The sequence below is a fragment of the Miniopterus schreibersii genome (genome assembly GCF_964146895.1).
Source record: "Miniopterus schreibersii genome assembly, chromosome: 8".
Taxonomy (NCBI): domain Eukaryota; kingdom Metazoa; phylum Chordata; class Mammalia; order Chiroptera; family Miniopteridae; genus Miniopterus; species Miniopterus schreibersii.
In genome coordinates, this window is record NC_138109.1 from 78,517,903 (window position 1) to 78,535,299 (window position 17,397).

General features: G+C 53.3%; 1 protein-coding gene across 4 annotated transcripts in view; it reads left to right on the forward strand.

Moving 5' to 3' along the window:
* The window catches only part of SH3RF3 (SH3 domain containing ring finger 3), a 288,903-nt gene that overhangs the window by 245,549 nt on the left and 25,957 nt on the right, over positions 1 to 17,397 (forward strand). For all 4 annotated transcript variants that reach the window (XM_081146033.1, XM_081146035.1, XM_081146034.1 and 1 more), the window contains 3 exons: positions 8,039 to 8,209; positions 10,265 to 10,512; positions 16,540 to 16,874. In XM_081146033.1, coding sequence (XP_081002159.1) covers positions 8,039 to 8,209; positions 10,265 to 10,512; positions 16,540 to 16,874 — 754 coding nt within the window. The remainder of the gene's footprint in view (positions 1 to 8,038; positions 8,210 to 10,264; positions 10,513 to 16,539; positions 16,875 to 17,397) is intronic.

A 17,397-nucleotide genomic window follows, 5' to 3' on the forward strand; every position in this document is an offset into this window, starting at 1 on the left:
GAGACAGCCTGTCTGGATGGGTTGGTAGAGAACACTTGTGACTAGGTTACCGCTTGGGCTGAGAGTGAATTCTCACCTCCACTTCTTCGTGGGTTTCTCAGAGCCAAGTGAGGGGAGTGAAGGACCTGTGGGGACAGGAAGAGGGCCAGGAGGTTGCCAAGCCACCTTCTAATGCCTACACGTCCCCCATATCCTGTGATGTTGGGAAAGGGACAGGTGACTTGACCATGCCTCACACCGGAAAGGGTCTCTTCTACCACAAACCCATAACCCGGGGGCCAGGTCTGCAATGGACTCGATCAACATGAGCTCAGTATTCTAAGACCCAGTAACATTCAGTGTCTGCTGAGACCCAGGCAAGGACCAGGGAGGTGAGCGCACAGCCCAGCCTTCTCTGCCAGCGCCTGGCCTGTGGTAAGCGCCTCCAGAGTCACGGTACCTGCCCTCCTGCACCGTTGTGCTGATCATCAGGGAGAGCAGAACAAGGCCCCGCTGGGAGGCAGTGGAGAATGCACGTGGGAAGAGCAGAGAAATCACCCTGAGCAGAGTGGAGAGTCTGGCGGGCAGAGCTCGGACATTTGTAATGGTGCCAGCAGGGCTGACAGCAGTGGCCAGAAAGCCAGCCTCGAGCCCTGCAGGTGGTGGCGGGTCCTTGGCAGCACCAGTATTGTCTCAGTCATGTTTCCTGGAAATAGACCTGAGGCTGCATGCATGGAGGGCTGCCGAGTGTGGGGGCTGCCGTGGATGGAGGGTCACCACAGGAGGAGTGGAGGGCTGCCATCAGAGTCAGGCCTGTGAAGGAGCGAGGCACTGAGCTGTGGTTGATGGAAGCCCAGCTGGGCCTTAGAGACTCTGGAGCCCAGATGGCACTCAGCTTCCCCAACTGAAGAGAGCCCTGTGGGCTTCAGGCAGCAAAGTCCGGTGAATCTGCGCCTTGCAGGAGCTTCCTATCCAGGATCACTGCAACCATCAGCAGCCCCAGCCCACTCTGGGGGACAGAGCTATGGACCTGGGTCAGGCACCACCAGACGCCACATAGAGGTGTGTCTTAACTTTGGATGCAGCAGAAATCCCTGGAGAGCTGTGGAAACAGATCGCTGGGTTTTACCCCCCGTAGGCCTGGGAGAGGCCCCAGAATGTGCATCTCTTCCCAGGAGATGCTAATGTTCCTGGCCCAGGAGCATCTGTTGGGGGTCATTGCACTATAGCCTCCCACAGGCAAGTTTCCCAGGAGCTGGCTCACAGCCACACCTCCCCAGCTCCTTCCTTCCCTGGGCTCCCAGCATGTGTTCCTCCTGGGAGAGCCTTGTTTGAACTAGGGCTGGCTGCATGTGGGTTCCTGGGAAATCAGGACCTACAGAAAAATTGGGGGCACTGGCGCAGTGGCTCAAGTGGTTGGAGTGTCGTCCCATACACCAAAAGGTTGCGGGTTCGATTCCCAGTCAGGGCACATACCTAGATTGTGGGTTCAATCCCTGGTCAGGGCACGTACAGGAGGCAACCGATCACTATTTCTCTCAGATTGATGTTTCTCTCTCTCCCTTCCTCTCTCTTAAAAAAAAAAAAAATCAGTAAAAACATATCCTTAGGTGAGGGTAAAAAAAAAGATTGGGTGAGGGGTGCGCCACTCCATGACCACACAACAGTTCCCTAAGCGCTCCTCTGTTCTCTCCCTGGGTGTCTGCCCTCAGTCCCGTCTCAGCACCTCGTCACTCACAGCTCCCCCAGCTCAGCTGCTCCCTCCTTCTGAGGACTTACCTGGCCTGCCGGTCATGGCCAGCACCCTCCCTCCCAGGCCCTGGGCATCCTGCGTAGATCCTGACAGGACACCCGTGCTGTCTGTCTTCCCTCCCCGAGCAGGCGCTCCTGGAGGCTCCCCCGGGGCTGCACCTGGCTGTCATTGGGTGGACATCTATTGAACTGAACAATCATGAGTGGGCACGTCTTGCTAATTTGAGCTGTGTGGCCCTGGCAACCAGAGGAACAGGAGTAGAATTCGCAGGAGTAATAGAAAATGGTCCTTCGCCAGAAACACAAGCGAGCCATCAAATAGAGGAGAGAGGGTGGAATTAACAAGGGCACTAAAGCACTTTCACTCTCTCCTTGATTAAAGTGGAAGGGAAATCTGTAGACAGTTAACAGCAGCAAATGAAGCTCTTGCTATAGAAATGAGCAGTGACACGGTGCGTGACTGCAGTGCTCGGAGACATCCGACAGGCTGCTTGTAACAGATAATACAAGATGCCCAGCCCAGTGGTCACACCTGCTGGGCATGTCCGTGTGCCCACGTCTGACCAAAGGCCAAGGGCGGTGGGGTGGGGGCCTGGTTGTTCCGCTCCTGACTCACCGCAGGGCTGCTGCTGCCTGGAGGAGGAGGGGCACCTTTTGCTAACTGGCACGAATGCCCCTATAGGCTATAGGGCAGTGGGAAAGAAGGCTGTCTGACCAGATTTTCCTACTGTTGCCCTAAATGATTTTTAATACCAATCTTTGTGTGTGAATCGCAGAGGTGAATTCTGGGCCTGGAGGGGCAGCCTCTGTCTAGTCTATGTGTCCTGGAGGCCTGCAGAGCTGCCACGGCCTCTTGATGGAATAAAAAGTGGGAGTTGGAGCCCTGGGAACCAAGGGGATACAAACCTCTTGCAGCAGGCGCTGCCTTATCCTCCCCATTTCACACCAGGCCCGGCTGTGGTCCTGCAGGCTCCGTGAGGACCAGCTCAGCTCTGAGCACCGTGGGTGCCATCCAGCTCCCATCATCCAGCTGCCAGAGGCTGGCAGCACACGCAGCTCTGCAAGGAGCAGCCAAGGGGACATGAGTAGGAAGGGAGTAAAGAGAAGGCACCCCTGTGACTGTCACTTGGAACCTAAACCAAGTGGCCCAGAGCACAAATCTGGCACCAGGAGAGCTGCAGGCATCAGGCGGAGAGTGGGCTGGTCCATCCTGCATTCCAGTGTGGTCCATGATGCCTTTTCTTGGATCATTCTGAAGGGGAAGCAGAAGCCAATGACGTGTTTCTGCCCCAGGCCAGTGCCCGCCCCAGCACAGGACTGCAGATGCCACATGCAGAGAAGTGACCCGGCGGGTCCGTCTGTGCTGATTTCCCATCTGAGGCATCCGAAGGAAAAGTAAGAAGGGCAGAGACTTCAAGGTGAAGTCAGATTTATTTACATTTCAGTTCCCCAGCAACACACACCAGAGGCTGAACTTGAAATAGTGAGACCAGAAGAGGGATTACTCATCCACAGAATAAATTTAAAATAAAGATGAGAAGAGCAGTCATGTCAGTGCCCAGTGCACCTGGAGGCAGCGTCGCACAGCAGTGGGCCATGTGGACGTCCACCTTCAGAACCAGTTTCACCCGGGCCAACTGTAGCCTGGCCTCCAGCCTCTTCTGCAGCCCCTTCTAGTGCTCTGCCTGGTCCTGGGGCCACCGAACTCAGCCTGCCTCCAACTCGTTGTGTGAACACAGATTCTCAGTGATTTTGAGTCTCAGTTTCCTCAGCTGTGAAATGGGGGGATCGACCCAGCCTCAGAGCTTACGTGGGGTTTAGGTGGGACTGTGTGATAGGTTGGCACATGGCAAATGCCAGTTTTCTGCCCTTCCACCCTTTTTCTGCCTCAGCCCTTGGCCCATGGCTCCTGTGATGGGGGTAGAGCTCTGCATGACTATTGTCAGGGCCCTCAGGTAGCAGCTGCTTATAGGAAAGGTGAAGTCAGAGCTTTTGATCTGATGACTTTTAGACCTGTGTTGTGAGGGGTGTGTTGTCCCTCAGGAGCAATGGCATCCTTAGAAATGACACCTCTCTGCACTGCTCCTTGTTAAGCGCCAGAGGGTGTCTATGTGACTGGGCATCTCATAATCAGAATAGCTGGCCCTGCGAGAGAATTGGCACCTTCTCCTTGTTAAAGATTCCGGTTTCCATGTGAATAGGCACAATGCAGCATGAAACCCAAGCCTGCCTCTGCAAACTAGCTGGGGACAGGGCGTCCATCTCAGCAGACCGTGTGTAGAAAACTCCCCTTTATGCTGAGAAGTGAATGCAAAGTCTTTGTCCCAGTAAATCACATGGGAACCCTAAAATGTTGAATAAAAGACAATCAGCTTATTCCGAAAACACAGTTAATGTCCAGTGGTTTGATGGTCACTCCCCCAGGATCACAACATGACTGTCCAGTGACTCGAGTGACTCCCGAGTATTTACCACAACTGCTAGTGCTGCCCGTTTCCTAAGTCTGGACTGTGGATTCCCTGCTGTGGAGGCTGGATGCTAATGGACACTGAGCCCAACGTGGGCAGGTGCAGTGCCTGGGCCTCGGGCTGCTGAGCCAGCATGGACTGTGTACACTTGTCACCAGGGGCCTGTCCTCTCTAGCAGGGACAGCTCCTGATTCCATAGCGTCACACTCCACGAGCAGGTGGACAGTGCAGGTGGCCCACTGCAGTCCCCCAGCTTCCAGAGCCTGGGAGGGTAGGTGGGGGGCCAGGAAGGAGGCCCTAGTCACAGAGACCCTTTCTGTAGGCTCCCGGTGCCCTGGCCAGAGAGCCTTAATACCTCCTGGGCTGATTGGGTACTTCTGCTGAAAAAGCTTTTGCCGCTCAGGTTTCTCCCCACTCTCACTCCCCTCCCTCCCTTCAGGGGCCTAAGTTCTGCCCTGTCTTCCCCCACCTGCCGCCTTCGCCGCTTCCTTCCCTCTGCCTGAGCCTTCCCGGCCAGCTCGGCTCCCTCCTGGACAGATGCCTGTTTCTCCTGCTCTCCTGTCCCTCCTTTCATCCTCTGCTCCCCCGCTCCATCTCCTCTCCTTCCTTTATGGAGATGGGCAGCCTGCAGCCCCTCTGCATTGTCTTTTATGGTTCCATGAGCGTGACCCTGTGGCTCCCTTCTCCACACTTTCCTTTGGAGGAGAACCCCGCCTTGTTTGCTCTGTGCTCATTTTCACATTCAAGGTCAGCCGGTGGCCCGTGGAGCAGTACGAAGCAGTTCCCAGTACGTGCGCACATGCGCGTGCACAGGCACATGTGTGTGCACAGGCACACATGCACACACACGTGCACACGCACATGCACACATTTTTTTCAGCAACCATAATCTTAGTCTCAAAACCGGAACCCCTATTTTATTTGTCTTTCAATAATCTTTATTGAGAACCAGCTACAAGCCACATGCTATTCTAGATAGTGGGGATAGAGCAATGAACAAAACATAAAAACCTGCACCTTGTGGGTCACAATGTAGTGGGGGGTGCAGGGCAGGCAGGGGTGAGAGCTGAGAGGTCCAGCTCGAGGGGCAAGGAATTGCAAAGGTCTTGAGGCGGGAACATGGTTAGTGTGTCCAGGGAACACCTTGCAGTGGAGCCTCCCTGAGCCAAGGTTTGCTGGGTCCCCTCAGCTAGAGACCTATACAAGTGGCCCCCTTCTGGGCTAGACTTTGGTTTCCCTCCAGATTGTCACTCAGTTCTCCTCAGGACGTGGATGTGGCCACAGATTAGCAAGTGGCTGCCTCCTGCCCAAATCCTCACTGAGGATCGGATGCCTGGTCACTGGTGCTTAAAATCCTTCAGGTCCCACAGGAACGTGGTGAGAGGGGGAGGAGCAGGGAGTTTAAACCCAGCCCAGCACCCGTCGGAGGAGGCTGGCCCTTCGCGAACCTCCGCATGTGGAAGGGGCCGCTGGGGAGGCGTCTTCAATTCGGCAGAGCCCCCCTGCAGAGGGGGCCCTGCTCTGTGACCTGAGGGACAGCTCAGGCCATCGGCCAGGGAGGGTGTGCGGGAGCCCGGGAGCCCACGGACTCAGGCTCGTTCCCTTGCGCCGGGGGCTGGAGGAGCGGGGCTGGCGGAGGAGGCCGCCGGGGCCACACGCCGCTGGGCTGCGTGCCCGCCAGGCTCTGCCAGGCCCTGCCAGGCTCTGCCGGGACCAGCAGGGAGCGGAAGGGAACCTTGGGCCCAGCCTGTTTAAGAGCCAGAGGAGGAGGGCCCTAGGGGGGCAAAGGCGGCACGTGGCTGCCCGTCCGTGGCGAGGAAACGTGACTGTTTGGGGAGGACTGTGCTGTACACGTGCACACCCCAAGGAGGGTCACCCCAAGGAGGGTCACCCTGCCTGCGTTTTCACTAGCCACAGAATCAAAACGACTGTCCTCCACCGTGAAGAGGCAAAATGAGCACACTTAGCTAGGCCTCTGGCTTCGGCTTCGGTTACACCCCTTCAGAGCAGGCAGAGCCTCGAGCCGTTTTCATCAGTTTACAAGCCTCCCTCGGATCTGTCTCTCTGCCTCTGGTTTCCCGCTCCCCTGCGGGAGCCTGAGCCGTGTGGGGGCCCCACCGCCTCCCACCTGAGGCAGCCCGAGGGGTAACAGGGCACCCCCGCCCGCCCTCGTCAGTGAGTACAAATGCCGTTTCCTCGGGACTTTTCCGTTTGCACTGATCCCTCTGTTGCCATCCAAGAGCTCCCAGAAAGTCACCAGATGTGCAGACAGGGAGCTCACACCCACATTCTCTCTGTCACCTGGGCATCCTGCGACGTGAAGTCCCTCTCTACGCCCGGGACAAGCTGGGCTCCTGCGCCGGCTTGCTTCCTCCTCACTGCAGCCTGGAGTCCTTCCTAAGGGAAGGACAGTATTTGCCTTTTCAAACAGGAATCTGGACATGAGCCCTCTGTCGTCCCACAGATGCCCTTGAGGGAGGGGTGTGAGTAGTGGGAAACCTGTAAGCAGAGAAAATAAACAAGGTTTCATTAATCAAAGAGAGGTACTTGGGGGCTCTAAGATTAGGATGTTGGAAAGGCACGACAGATTTTTTCTTTTGTCTTATTTTACTTTATTTTAAAGCCAAGAAACTTCTACTCTCTGTAAGGATTTCCATTCTGTTCTAGCATGTTCCTCATGAGGCCTCCTTCTCGCCTGAACCCTACAGTCATGTCACATTTCTGTGCTCATCTACTAAGAAGGCCCCTGCCAGGGTCAGGGCTGCCTGGGGGGGCTCTGAGCCTCCTCAGTCCCGGAGACCTGCTGCTCCAGAGCCCACGGCCCTGGAAGGGTCAGCTAACCTCTTTGGTCTGTGACTGAACTGAAGCCCCTGTCAGCTTTCCTGCCTGAGTCTTGTGAGCAAATACAGTTGCCTGACACAGTTCTCACTATCAGCTCACAACTAGCCATTCTTCAAACCCCAAAGTAGCAAAGAACTTTGCTGTGTTTCCCAGTCCTCACAAGTACCCTAGGCTGAGGGTCTAGGGTCATTAGGTATTTTACAAGAGGGGTTTGCCATGGTTCATGGGCAACAAAGAGGCTCACCTTCTGGGCCCTCAGCTGGGCTTTTTACCACTAAGTTTATTCTTTCCCTGTCTTCAAATAAGCTTTCAAAAAAGGTTGAATTTAAATAATTAGTCCTGGTACAAATACTGGAAGGAAGAATGCAGCCAAGTCCCCTAACTAGACTGCCTGCTCTTTACTAGGGGCCTCGGAGGCCTCTTGCAGGTCACACCGATTGGCTCAGCCAGGGCCTTGGGAGACCAAATGAGGAAGACCCATCCCAACTTGTTAACTTGCTCTCGGTTTTCCCTAAAGGTTTCTCTTGCCCAGAGCATCCAGTTATAGACAGTGTAGAGAAACAAACAAACAAAATTGGCGAGGCCCAAAGACCCGGCCCCCAGACCTGCGTCTGACAAGCCCAGGGCCTCCCACGGGTCACAGAGCCTCCCTGAGCTGTCATGTCAGAGAGGTGCTGCTGCGTGCACACTTGCTGGGTAAACGCAGGGCTGGGGCCTGACCTTGGGCTCTAGGGTCTCAGGGCACAGCTCTACCCCTTCCCTGCATGTGCCTCCCCGGACCTAGCAGTGCTGGGAACTCCCCCTCCCCCAGCCCCTCATTGATTTATTAGGAAGAGCAGGTCACATGCTGTGTGTGCCTGGCCCCCAGAGGCATCAGCTACTCTTTTTAGGTTGAGTTCACCCAAAGAAGAGCTCACACGTGCCCCGGGTGACACAGTGGCCCTATGCATGCCCTGCCTTCCTCTCCTGACTTTTGGCCCTGCTTCTCCTGCCTGCAGGTACCTGGCGCTCTACCCCTACAAGCCACAGAAGAGTGACGAGCTGGAGCTGCGCAAGGGCGAGATGTACCGTGTCCTTGAGAAGTGTCAGGACGGCTGGTTCAAGGGCACATCCCTGAGGTCTGGGCTCTCTGGGGTGTTCCCAGGAAACTATGTGACGCCTGCTTCCAGGTGAGGTCATAGTCGCTGCCTGGGAGAGGAGGGAGGACGCCCCCACATTCTCCTGCAGCTGTTGTCACTGGCTGGAGGTCATGCTGTGTCTGGGCCACCCGAAAACACAATTTAGAAGGCAGCCAGGACACCCCTGCCTGTGGGGTTCGGCCCTATGAGCTCAGTGTCCCCTTGAACAAGGGTTCTAGGTGGCAAGCTTGTCCCCTTGTGAATTAGGTTTGCTTGTCTCTCCCCGAGCAGACACTGGCTGCCCAGCGAGAGGATGGACCGGAATGAGCTGTCGTCAGGGCATTAGCACTAAGTGGGGACAAAAAGTCACCAAGGAAGGAGAGATCTCAAGGGTGTGGCTGTGGCTGTGTGGGGGTGGGGGTGTCTGTGCACAGTGCAAGTATGGTGGGCGCATATGTGATCACGTGGACCTGCTCCATGTAAAACAGTCACACATGCCTTTGGGCAAAGGAAATGATGCCCTCCCGAAAGTCAGCAACTGTGATTAAGTGGTAGCATCATAGATAAAAGTGTTTCTTCCTTGCGCTTTCCTGTGTTTTACAAAATTCCTGTTACATTATTTTTACAAAAGCAGAGCAATTTAAAAAATTCACTCAAAGTGTTATCCAGAGTTGTCTGAGAATTTCCCATTGAGATGAGGGCCGCTGCTTGATCTTATTTCAGTCCATCTCGCTCATGGGAACCCTTTATGGATACAGAGCTGTGTCAACATCCAGGGCACACAAATAACCGGGAGACGTGGCCCTTGGGGCTATGCTCTCTTTGAAACGACTGCTGTGAGAAAAATCAAACTGTGCTCACACCTCTCATTGGTGGCTAGACTGGTCCACGCTTCTAAGCGCCTGAGGGCACCGGCGGACTAGAGGCAGGCTTGCACCTCACGCCCTCCCATGGCCTTTCTTGGGAAGGGCCCACTTTATTTAATTTTTAAAAGTTTCCTAGGGTAAAAGTGAGTTCAGAAGGTAGTCAGTGTGATTAAAATGATGTCATGGTTTTGGCTGGCCAGCCAACACATTCCTGCTGGAAGCGAATTTCAGGGCAGCTCTATGGGCTGATGAAGGAAGGTGCTTCCTGTGGTCCCGGACCTCGGAGGCTTTCCTAGGGGCCTTTTCCACAGCTGTTCTGCAGAGCCTGACTCCATGCTGCACAGGCTTTTCCATTTGAAGTCAGACCCAATGGTACCAAGTCACACAGAGAGGGGCCCCTCTGACCTGGTCCAGGAGCCACCGGCCCAGCAGTGCCTGTTCTCTCCCAGGCGTGGCTTCTGGTGTCTCGTAACAGAGATCCCAAGAGGATGAAAGGGAGTTTACTGAGCTCCTGGACAAATGGAAGACATTCCAATCCCCTGAAACTAAACCCCTAGAAGCTTGCAAGACCCAACTGCCCTATCCTGCACCCCCACAGCCAGTGCAGACATGCACAGTGCACAAGGGTGGAGAGCCCCTCTTCCAAGCTGCTGTATTTCTGAAACACTCCACACTGGTTTCATTTGGAAACCCCGGGGTGAAAGAGCATCTGTTTTCTAGTATGAAGCTGCTCCCTGACATCTCTTAGGAAGACATGGTCTGTTGGTGCCCTTCCCAGAGGCTCGCAGAGCAAGGCATTGGCCATGTCCGGAGGGAGTGGGCCCTGCCACTGCTTCCCGCCACGTGCCAAATGTGTCCAAGCCTCGTGGGCTGTGACTGAGTCATCCGCTTTTTCTGGATGTGTTTAGGGACACGGCTGTTTGTTAGAATGAGTCAAAACAGTAGCTCTGGTACAAAATATTTTATTGATTGGAATCATTCCTCTGTTTTAGGGTTCTTTTGCTGTTCCTTGAATATTTGCACTGAGAGGTAGCCCCACGAAGGTTTATGAAGGGTGCCCTCTCAGCTGGAGCTCTGGGCACGGTTTGCCTACAAGGGCTATCCTGGTGTTGTTTTCGGATTTGTCTCCTGGGCTGCATGGCCTTCATCCCAGAGCCAGTGTGGGAGAGCAGGCCTTTTCAGTGTCCCGTGTGGTGTTGCCTGCACTGTCACCTGAATGCATTCTACTTTGTTTCCTCAGGGCTCCCTTAGGAGGGGCTGGGCCACTCCGGAATAATGTGGTTGGAGGGTCTCCACTGGCAAAAGGAATGGCCACAACCATCCAGCCAGGCGGTGGAAGTCTGAGCAGCCCTGCCACTGCCATGAGACCAGCCCTTCCCCTCACCATGCCCCAGGCCCAGCACCAGGCAGCCTCTCCCCCTGTGGGCAGTTGTCTGTGGCACTCAGCTCTGCCAGCAGCCAGCCAAGCCCGGAGCACTCTCCCCACAGGTATGTACCAGTCTTTCTGGGACCTCACTCTCCAGAAAATTTGACAAGGGTCTCGGGTCTCGGGGACACACATCATAGGAACATTTCGGCCTGGGTCTCAAGCAGTTCACAGTAGGAATGGGGTGCGGGGCAGGTTGTATTGGTTTGTCATAATCACCAACCCCTGCTGATGTCCAGGAAATGTACAGACTCACCCTGTCCTGGCAGCTGAAACGGATGAGAGGATTTACCAATGTTAATGCATTTCACTGTGGCATTAATAAGATTCACAGTGCGCTTTGGGATCCCCATGAGGCTGTGAGGTGGCTGTGGGTAGCCTCCCAGGCCTGCCATGTGCCAGGCACTGAAGGGTTTGCCATTGGGCAGCACCTCCCAGCAAAGAACTGGTTGAGACACAGACCAGAGTGTCCCTGCCTGAGATGCTCTGAAGCCAGAAGGAGGGATGGGCACCGACCCTTTACCCCCATGTCAGCGTTACCAGTAGACAGGCTGACAAAGTGTATGGAAGCACTGGTTTGCTCCCGGGATGGTGTGAAGTGAAGAGAAAGGATGGGGCAGGTCTCATGGGCATAAAGAAGGTAAACACAGCTCGTTTGGAAACTTAGCTTCAAGCTAATGAGAACTGCCTGGGCTTGTCCCGTGACACTCCCAGGAGCCCACACCAGTCACCTGAAGCCACAGAGCCAGCAGCACCGTTGCCATGCAGTGAACAAAACCCGGGACAGAGAGACAGAACTCTGAATTTCACTTACAGGACACAGAATTCCTTTCCCACCCCAGCCTCACTCTCTCAGAAGTCATGCCTCTTCTCCAAGTAAGGCTTAAAAGACAGAAGAATGGGGACCCTGGAGTGTTCAAGTACACTGCCTTTAGAAGCTAGTGACCAGGAGACGAGCCATTACTGTTCCAGAAAGCAGCCACTCGGGGGTGAAGAGTCCAGATAATCCTTAGCGCAGCAGGGCCAGATTTCCTCCTGGGGCACAGCTGATGGGACAAAGGGTGGGAGGTAGATGTCATCTCGCCACCCCACCCTACCCCCGTTACTCTTTAGGAAGGTGATCTGCACATTCCCACGCTGATGCCAAGCTGGGTGGCAGGCGGCACCCCTGAACATGATATGAACCAGCTGGAGTCAGCGTGCCCCCTAACAGCAGGCTGCATGCCTGCTCTCCGCTCCCACAGGCAACTGCCAGTGGGCAGCGCTGGCCAGGAGGCTCTGATTCGGGGCACCGTGATGGGGCAGGGAGAGTGGGAAAGGCTCCTCTGAAGAGTCCGTCCCCGAAGGAGCAGCAAAGTAGCACTCAGGTAGGGGAGCAGAGAAGGGTGCCCGCTGAAGCAGCGGGAAAGGAACAGTTAAATCGAAGTGGGAGAAGGCACGGTCTCACTCAGCCAGCAGCAAGAAGCTCATAGAGACAGAGCTGACGGAGGCCTGGGTGAGGGCGTGACTTGGGAGGCGGGCAGACTGGTTTGAATGCGGGGCTACAGTTACTGCTGGGGCCCCAGTGTCTTCCTCTGAAAGATGGACACTGTGCGGGCACCTACGTGGCATACACAGCATGTGTGCATACTCGACAGCTATCTTAGTGTTCCACTGGAGAATAAGAATATTAGTGGAGTACTCAACGCATGAGAGTCAAAAGTGTAAACATGAAAGTTGCCACAGGACCTGGGGGCTGAATTCTCTCTTGGAGGCAGTGGGGACCCACCATGGGATTTGAAGCAGAGGGCGGACACTTTAGCAGCTATCAGCAGGCACGGCAGGGAGAGGGGGTGGGGTGGGCAGCCTGCGGCCGGGAGCCAGGGGAAAGGTGTTGCTCTGCTGGCTGAGAGGTGACGAGGGCCTGGCCCAGTGAGTGGGGCCGCGGCACTGGGACAAGGCAAGGAGTGATTTAGGAGGCAGAACATTATGACTTGGAGATGGTCCGAATGGAAGTGCTCAGGCGTGTGAGGAACCGGTCCCAGTTTCTAGGTTTCTGGAACCATCGGACTGGGAGTATGACAGTGGCATCCCCTGACTTAGAGGAGACAGAGGGTACTTGTTTATGAAGGGAGGTGATGACATGTGTCTTTGAGGGGTGCGGGGGGGCTGGTCACACTGTGGCCTTCTGGCTGATTTGGAGCCCCCCCCAAGAGAGGTTCCCATCCGTGTATGAGTCCTGCCTGCACAGTAGGAGGTGCTCCCTCAGCCTGCCCTTCAGGTCAGGTGCAGACACACCACCTGAACTTGGCACGTGTCCTCCACTCAGATGGCAAAAACGAGAGGCCACCTGGATCCCTTTGGGGGGATGCTGGTGGTGGTGAAACCACCCCTGGCTTTTGAGGGGCAGCAGGTGGAGCTGTGGTGTGCAGCGCCCGGTCACCACTGGGTGTGGGTGGACTTTGGAAAGGCCGTGTCTGGAATGCTGGGTGGGATCTGGCCCAGGGAAGCCTCATGGACGGACTTGGCACTTCCCTGGCCAGAGAGCCTCCAAGGCTGACCCTGCTGTCCCAGAGACTCTGTAAGTGCCTAGTAGTCTTTCACATGTAATTTTTTTTCTTAAATTAGCCAAGAGTGAGTTCTGTGTTTTGGCAGCTTTGGCCTCTGGGGGCCTGGAAAGAACTAGCAGCCATATCATCTGATGCCAGCCCTCTTAGCCCCAACCATCACCTTCTGATTAGCTGGGCTTCTAACGTGGCTTCAGTTCAGCGGATGCTGTTTAGTGGGAGCCTCCAGCTGAGGACACAGCCCTTTTAGTAGCCGGGTGATCAAGTGAACCCACAGGGGAGCTTCCTGACTGGCAAGGGGCTCTACACCAAATCCTGATCTCCTTGGCCCTTGGAGTACCTGGGCAGGATTCAGGGCACCTAAAGTCTCAGACCAGGTCCCTGCTGGTTATAAACATACTGTCCATTCACCCTGCATGCCATACAAATGTCCCTCTGTGCGTCACCACAGCCCTGCCGCTCCCTGCGAGCACACGTCCCAGCACGGCAGCCCGGGTTATCCACACAAACTGCCAGTGTAGCAGCCTTTCCGTGCCATGTTTGCTAACTACTCTCCAATTCAAAGCAGAAAATGAGACCTGCCAGTCATTTCTCCCTCTGCTAAATAACAAGCGGAATCCAAGGAAGCTGGCGTGGCGAGGGGCAGTACAACACCGTGTCTCAGTCATCGATCGCCATAGTGACTACCACGATGGGACAGGCATTCTCTTCCCTCGGTTTGATTGTACACACGGAGGAGTGACGCACAGGGTGGTTAAAATGGCTTCCCCAGTGCATTCCAAACCGAGTACTTGTCCCCATATTATTGCTGTCACCTCCAGGTTAAAGAATGGCTCCTACCACATCCTATCGTAAATTAAATGCCACTGAGTTCCCACAGCACTTTCCACTTTGACAGTACAAGTAATGGGTTGTTTGGGGCTGTAATTGCCCATTGCAGCCGCTCCCAACCCAGGCGGTGAGAGGCATGTCATTAATGCTCTCATCTGGAGCCAGTGTCGGGCAGTTTGACAAAAGTTTAATTGCATTGGCCATAGCATCCAATATGATTTGTTCTACATAATTAATGCCACTCCTTGTTTTAAAGGCAGCCCCCCCGCCCCCCGTAAAGTACAGTGTCCACACAGCCTCATATCAGTGCTCAGCAGGGGCAAGAGCCCAGTACAGCCGTGTATTCATCAGCAGAAAGCACTGAAAGAAAGCTTTGTGCACACAAGGCGCTCTGCTAGGGCCTGGAAATGCAGGGAATATTCAGGTAGACCCCATTTCTACCCCCAATTAGAGAGAAGGGCAAGGAAACAAGCTCTTTCAGTAGATTTTGAGAAACACTGACAGAGGGAAACGTAGGGTATTCAGAAAGCATGGAGGAGAGAGAATGTACTCAGATTGGGAGGCAAGTAGGAGAGTGGTGGGAGAGGTTTATGGAAAGTTTTCAAGAGGAAGTGATACTGCTTTGAGTTAAAGCAGAGAGAGAGAGTTCTGGCCAAAGGACTAACAAGGGCACAGTCATGGCAGAGTCCCTATTGCGGGTAACCTCATTTAGTTTGATGTGCCTGAAACAAAAAGCATGGAAGGAGAATGATAGTAAATTTCTCTGTTGAGGCACAATTTACTTGTAGATCCTAAAGATGAGTAGAACTTAGCATGCAATGGTGGGTGAGGTGAGAGAGGCTAGTGCAGGACTGGAGCCTTTGAGAACTAAAACCAGGTCAGTGGGGAGGAACAGGGGAAGCAAGAGGATGAGTGCCCTGTGGTGACGCTGAGCGGGTGTGCAGGGCAGACCATGCAGGTTCTTCTAGGTGACGTCTAGGTGAATTTCAACTTCTATCCTAAGGGCAAAGGAGCATCTTAGAGGGTTTTAAATAATAGATATAATCATATTTCTGTATCTGAAGGATAAAGCTAGACTTTTTTCAATTTTATTTTATTTATTTATTTATTTATTTATTTATTTATTTATTTATTTATTAAAGAGTTGAAATACAGTATATTTTTTCAAGAGTACAACATAGTTATTCGACATTTATATATCATACAGAGGAGCAGGAAAATATGATTGTCAGCAAAGAGATAAATCAATCAACCTAAACTGACCCAGAACCAATGTACATGTTAGAATTAGCAAAGACATTTAAGACAGATATTATAATTACATTCCATGTGCTTAGAAAGTTGAGACTTAGTAGGTATTTATAAGACCCAATCAAACTTTTAGAAATGAAAACTATAGTATGTGAGGTCAAGAATATACTTGATGGAATTAATGAGAAATTAAACACTGCTGAAGAAAATATTACTGAACTTGAAGGTATAGCAATAAAAATTATGAAAAATGAAACAGAGATAAAAGAGAATTTTAAAAAATGAAAACAGCATCAGTGAGCAATGGGACAACTTCAAGTAGCTTAATATACATGTGATTGGAGTCCCCAAATTAGAGGAGAAAAAAGTGAGACAGAAAAATTATTTGAAAAAGTAATAACCCAAATTGTTCTAAACATGATGAAAACTAAAGACTCATAGATTAATGATAGCTGGTGAACCCCAAGCATAAGAAACATAGAAAACTACACCAACACAAAATCTAATATTGTTAAGCTGTTTATTCTCCCAAAATTGACCTATAGATTCAATGGAGTCCCAATTAAGACCCCACCCAACTTGTGAATAGAAATTGACAGTCTGGATCTCAAATTCATATAAGCATGCAAAGGACCTAGAATAGTCAAAAACTATTGAAAAGAGCAATAAACTTTGAAGGCTAACACTGATTTCAAGACTTATAAAGACTATTATAATAGACTTTCAAGACTATTATAAAACTACAGTAATCAAGTCAGTGTGATACTGTTGTAAAGACAAACAACTAGATCAACTGATACTTTTTTTGAGAACAGGTAGCGGGGGATTCATTTTAACAGGGTGCTGTGTTTGGAGGGACCTGCCTTTTCAAACGATAGATTTCTACAGATATTTTCCTTTAGAGACCTAGCATCTTTAGGCAAGGGGAGGTTCCTGGCTGTGAGGCTCCTGTTGTGTGAATGGGGAAACTGAGGCTGCAGTGCGCAAGTGGAAAAGAGGGAGGCATGCTCCCTGGGCTGCGGGGGTGGAGAGGGACATACAAGCCGCTTTGTCCTGCGATGGGCACAGTTCAGCCAGGCCAAGTACCAAGTGTCAGGAACACAGCACTGGCACTGCAGTCCAGGGAGCTGCTGGCAGGACGCCTCGCATGCAGGCTCCTTCAGGACTCTCCTTCAGACTTCGCTTTATGGACACTCTAACAGGGTGTGTGCATTCGCCCATCGCAGCAGAGAAGGCTGATCAAAGACTCAGTAGGAAACTGGTGGTGAGGCAGGAAGTGGTGTCCCAGTCCTGAAGGCCCGCAGTCTGCGTGCATTCTTGGGGTGCTGGGCCTTGGGCTCTCCCTGTGATGTGTGCCAGGTGTACAGAGACTGGGTGGACTGTCCCATTGCAATTGCATGATTGCATGGCAGGTTGCAAACTAACCTTTCAACCCACTGTGTCTCCCACCCTGTGCCCCAGCTGCCCACTCCTCTACTCAGGCTCAGGATCGACCAACCGCCGCGGTGTCACCCCTGCGTACCCAGAACTCCCCATCCCGCCTGCCCACCACCAGCCTCAGGCCCCACTCCATGGTGTCCCCGCAGCACCTCCACCAGCCCCCAATGCAGACCGTCCCTGGGGCCCAGTGCCCCCGGCCAGCCATCCCACTCACGTCAGCAGCATCGGCCATCACGCCTCCCAACGTCACTGCCGCCAACCTCAACGGGGAGGCCGGAGTGGGGCCTGGCAGTGGCCTGTCTACGTCCAGCCCCACCAACATGGGATGCAAACTAGACGAGAAGAAAACTGAAAAGGTAAGTGGCCCATCCTGGGTGAGCCTGAACCCGAACCCTGGCCCTGGCCTAGCTGGTTATTGTAGCTCTTTGGCATCAAACACCAGATGTTTTGTCAATTAAGGCTTGAAGGTGGGCACCAGGCTCATGACAGACAAGGAGGCCAGCCCAGCACAGCAGCCCCTTGCTGTCTCTTCTCTCTCTCTTCAGTTAACTGTTCCCCATGCAGCGACTCTCCCGCTGGGCCTGACTTCCTGTGACGCTCTCCTGCTGTTTACGTGCCCACAAGGCACTTGCCCTTTCCTGTGACCTTGGAGGCAGCATCTTTCCAACCATGTGTTTGAAAATGACTCATTCATGGGCCACAAGACCAATGTAGTATATGTGAACTAACATTTTTATTCAGATGGAACAGGACACATAGGGTGAAATAGACTAGATGAGCCTGCGTGGCACACAGTGGGGCAGGTGGTTGTAACTCCTGTTGTTGAGTGTGCTGAGTCCTGCTATAAACTCATTTCAAAACAGCCTCGGAGCCCTGAGG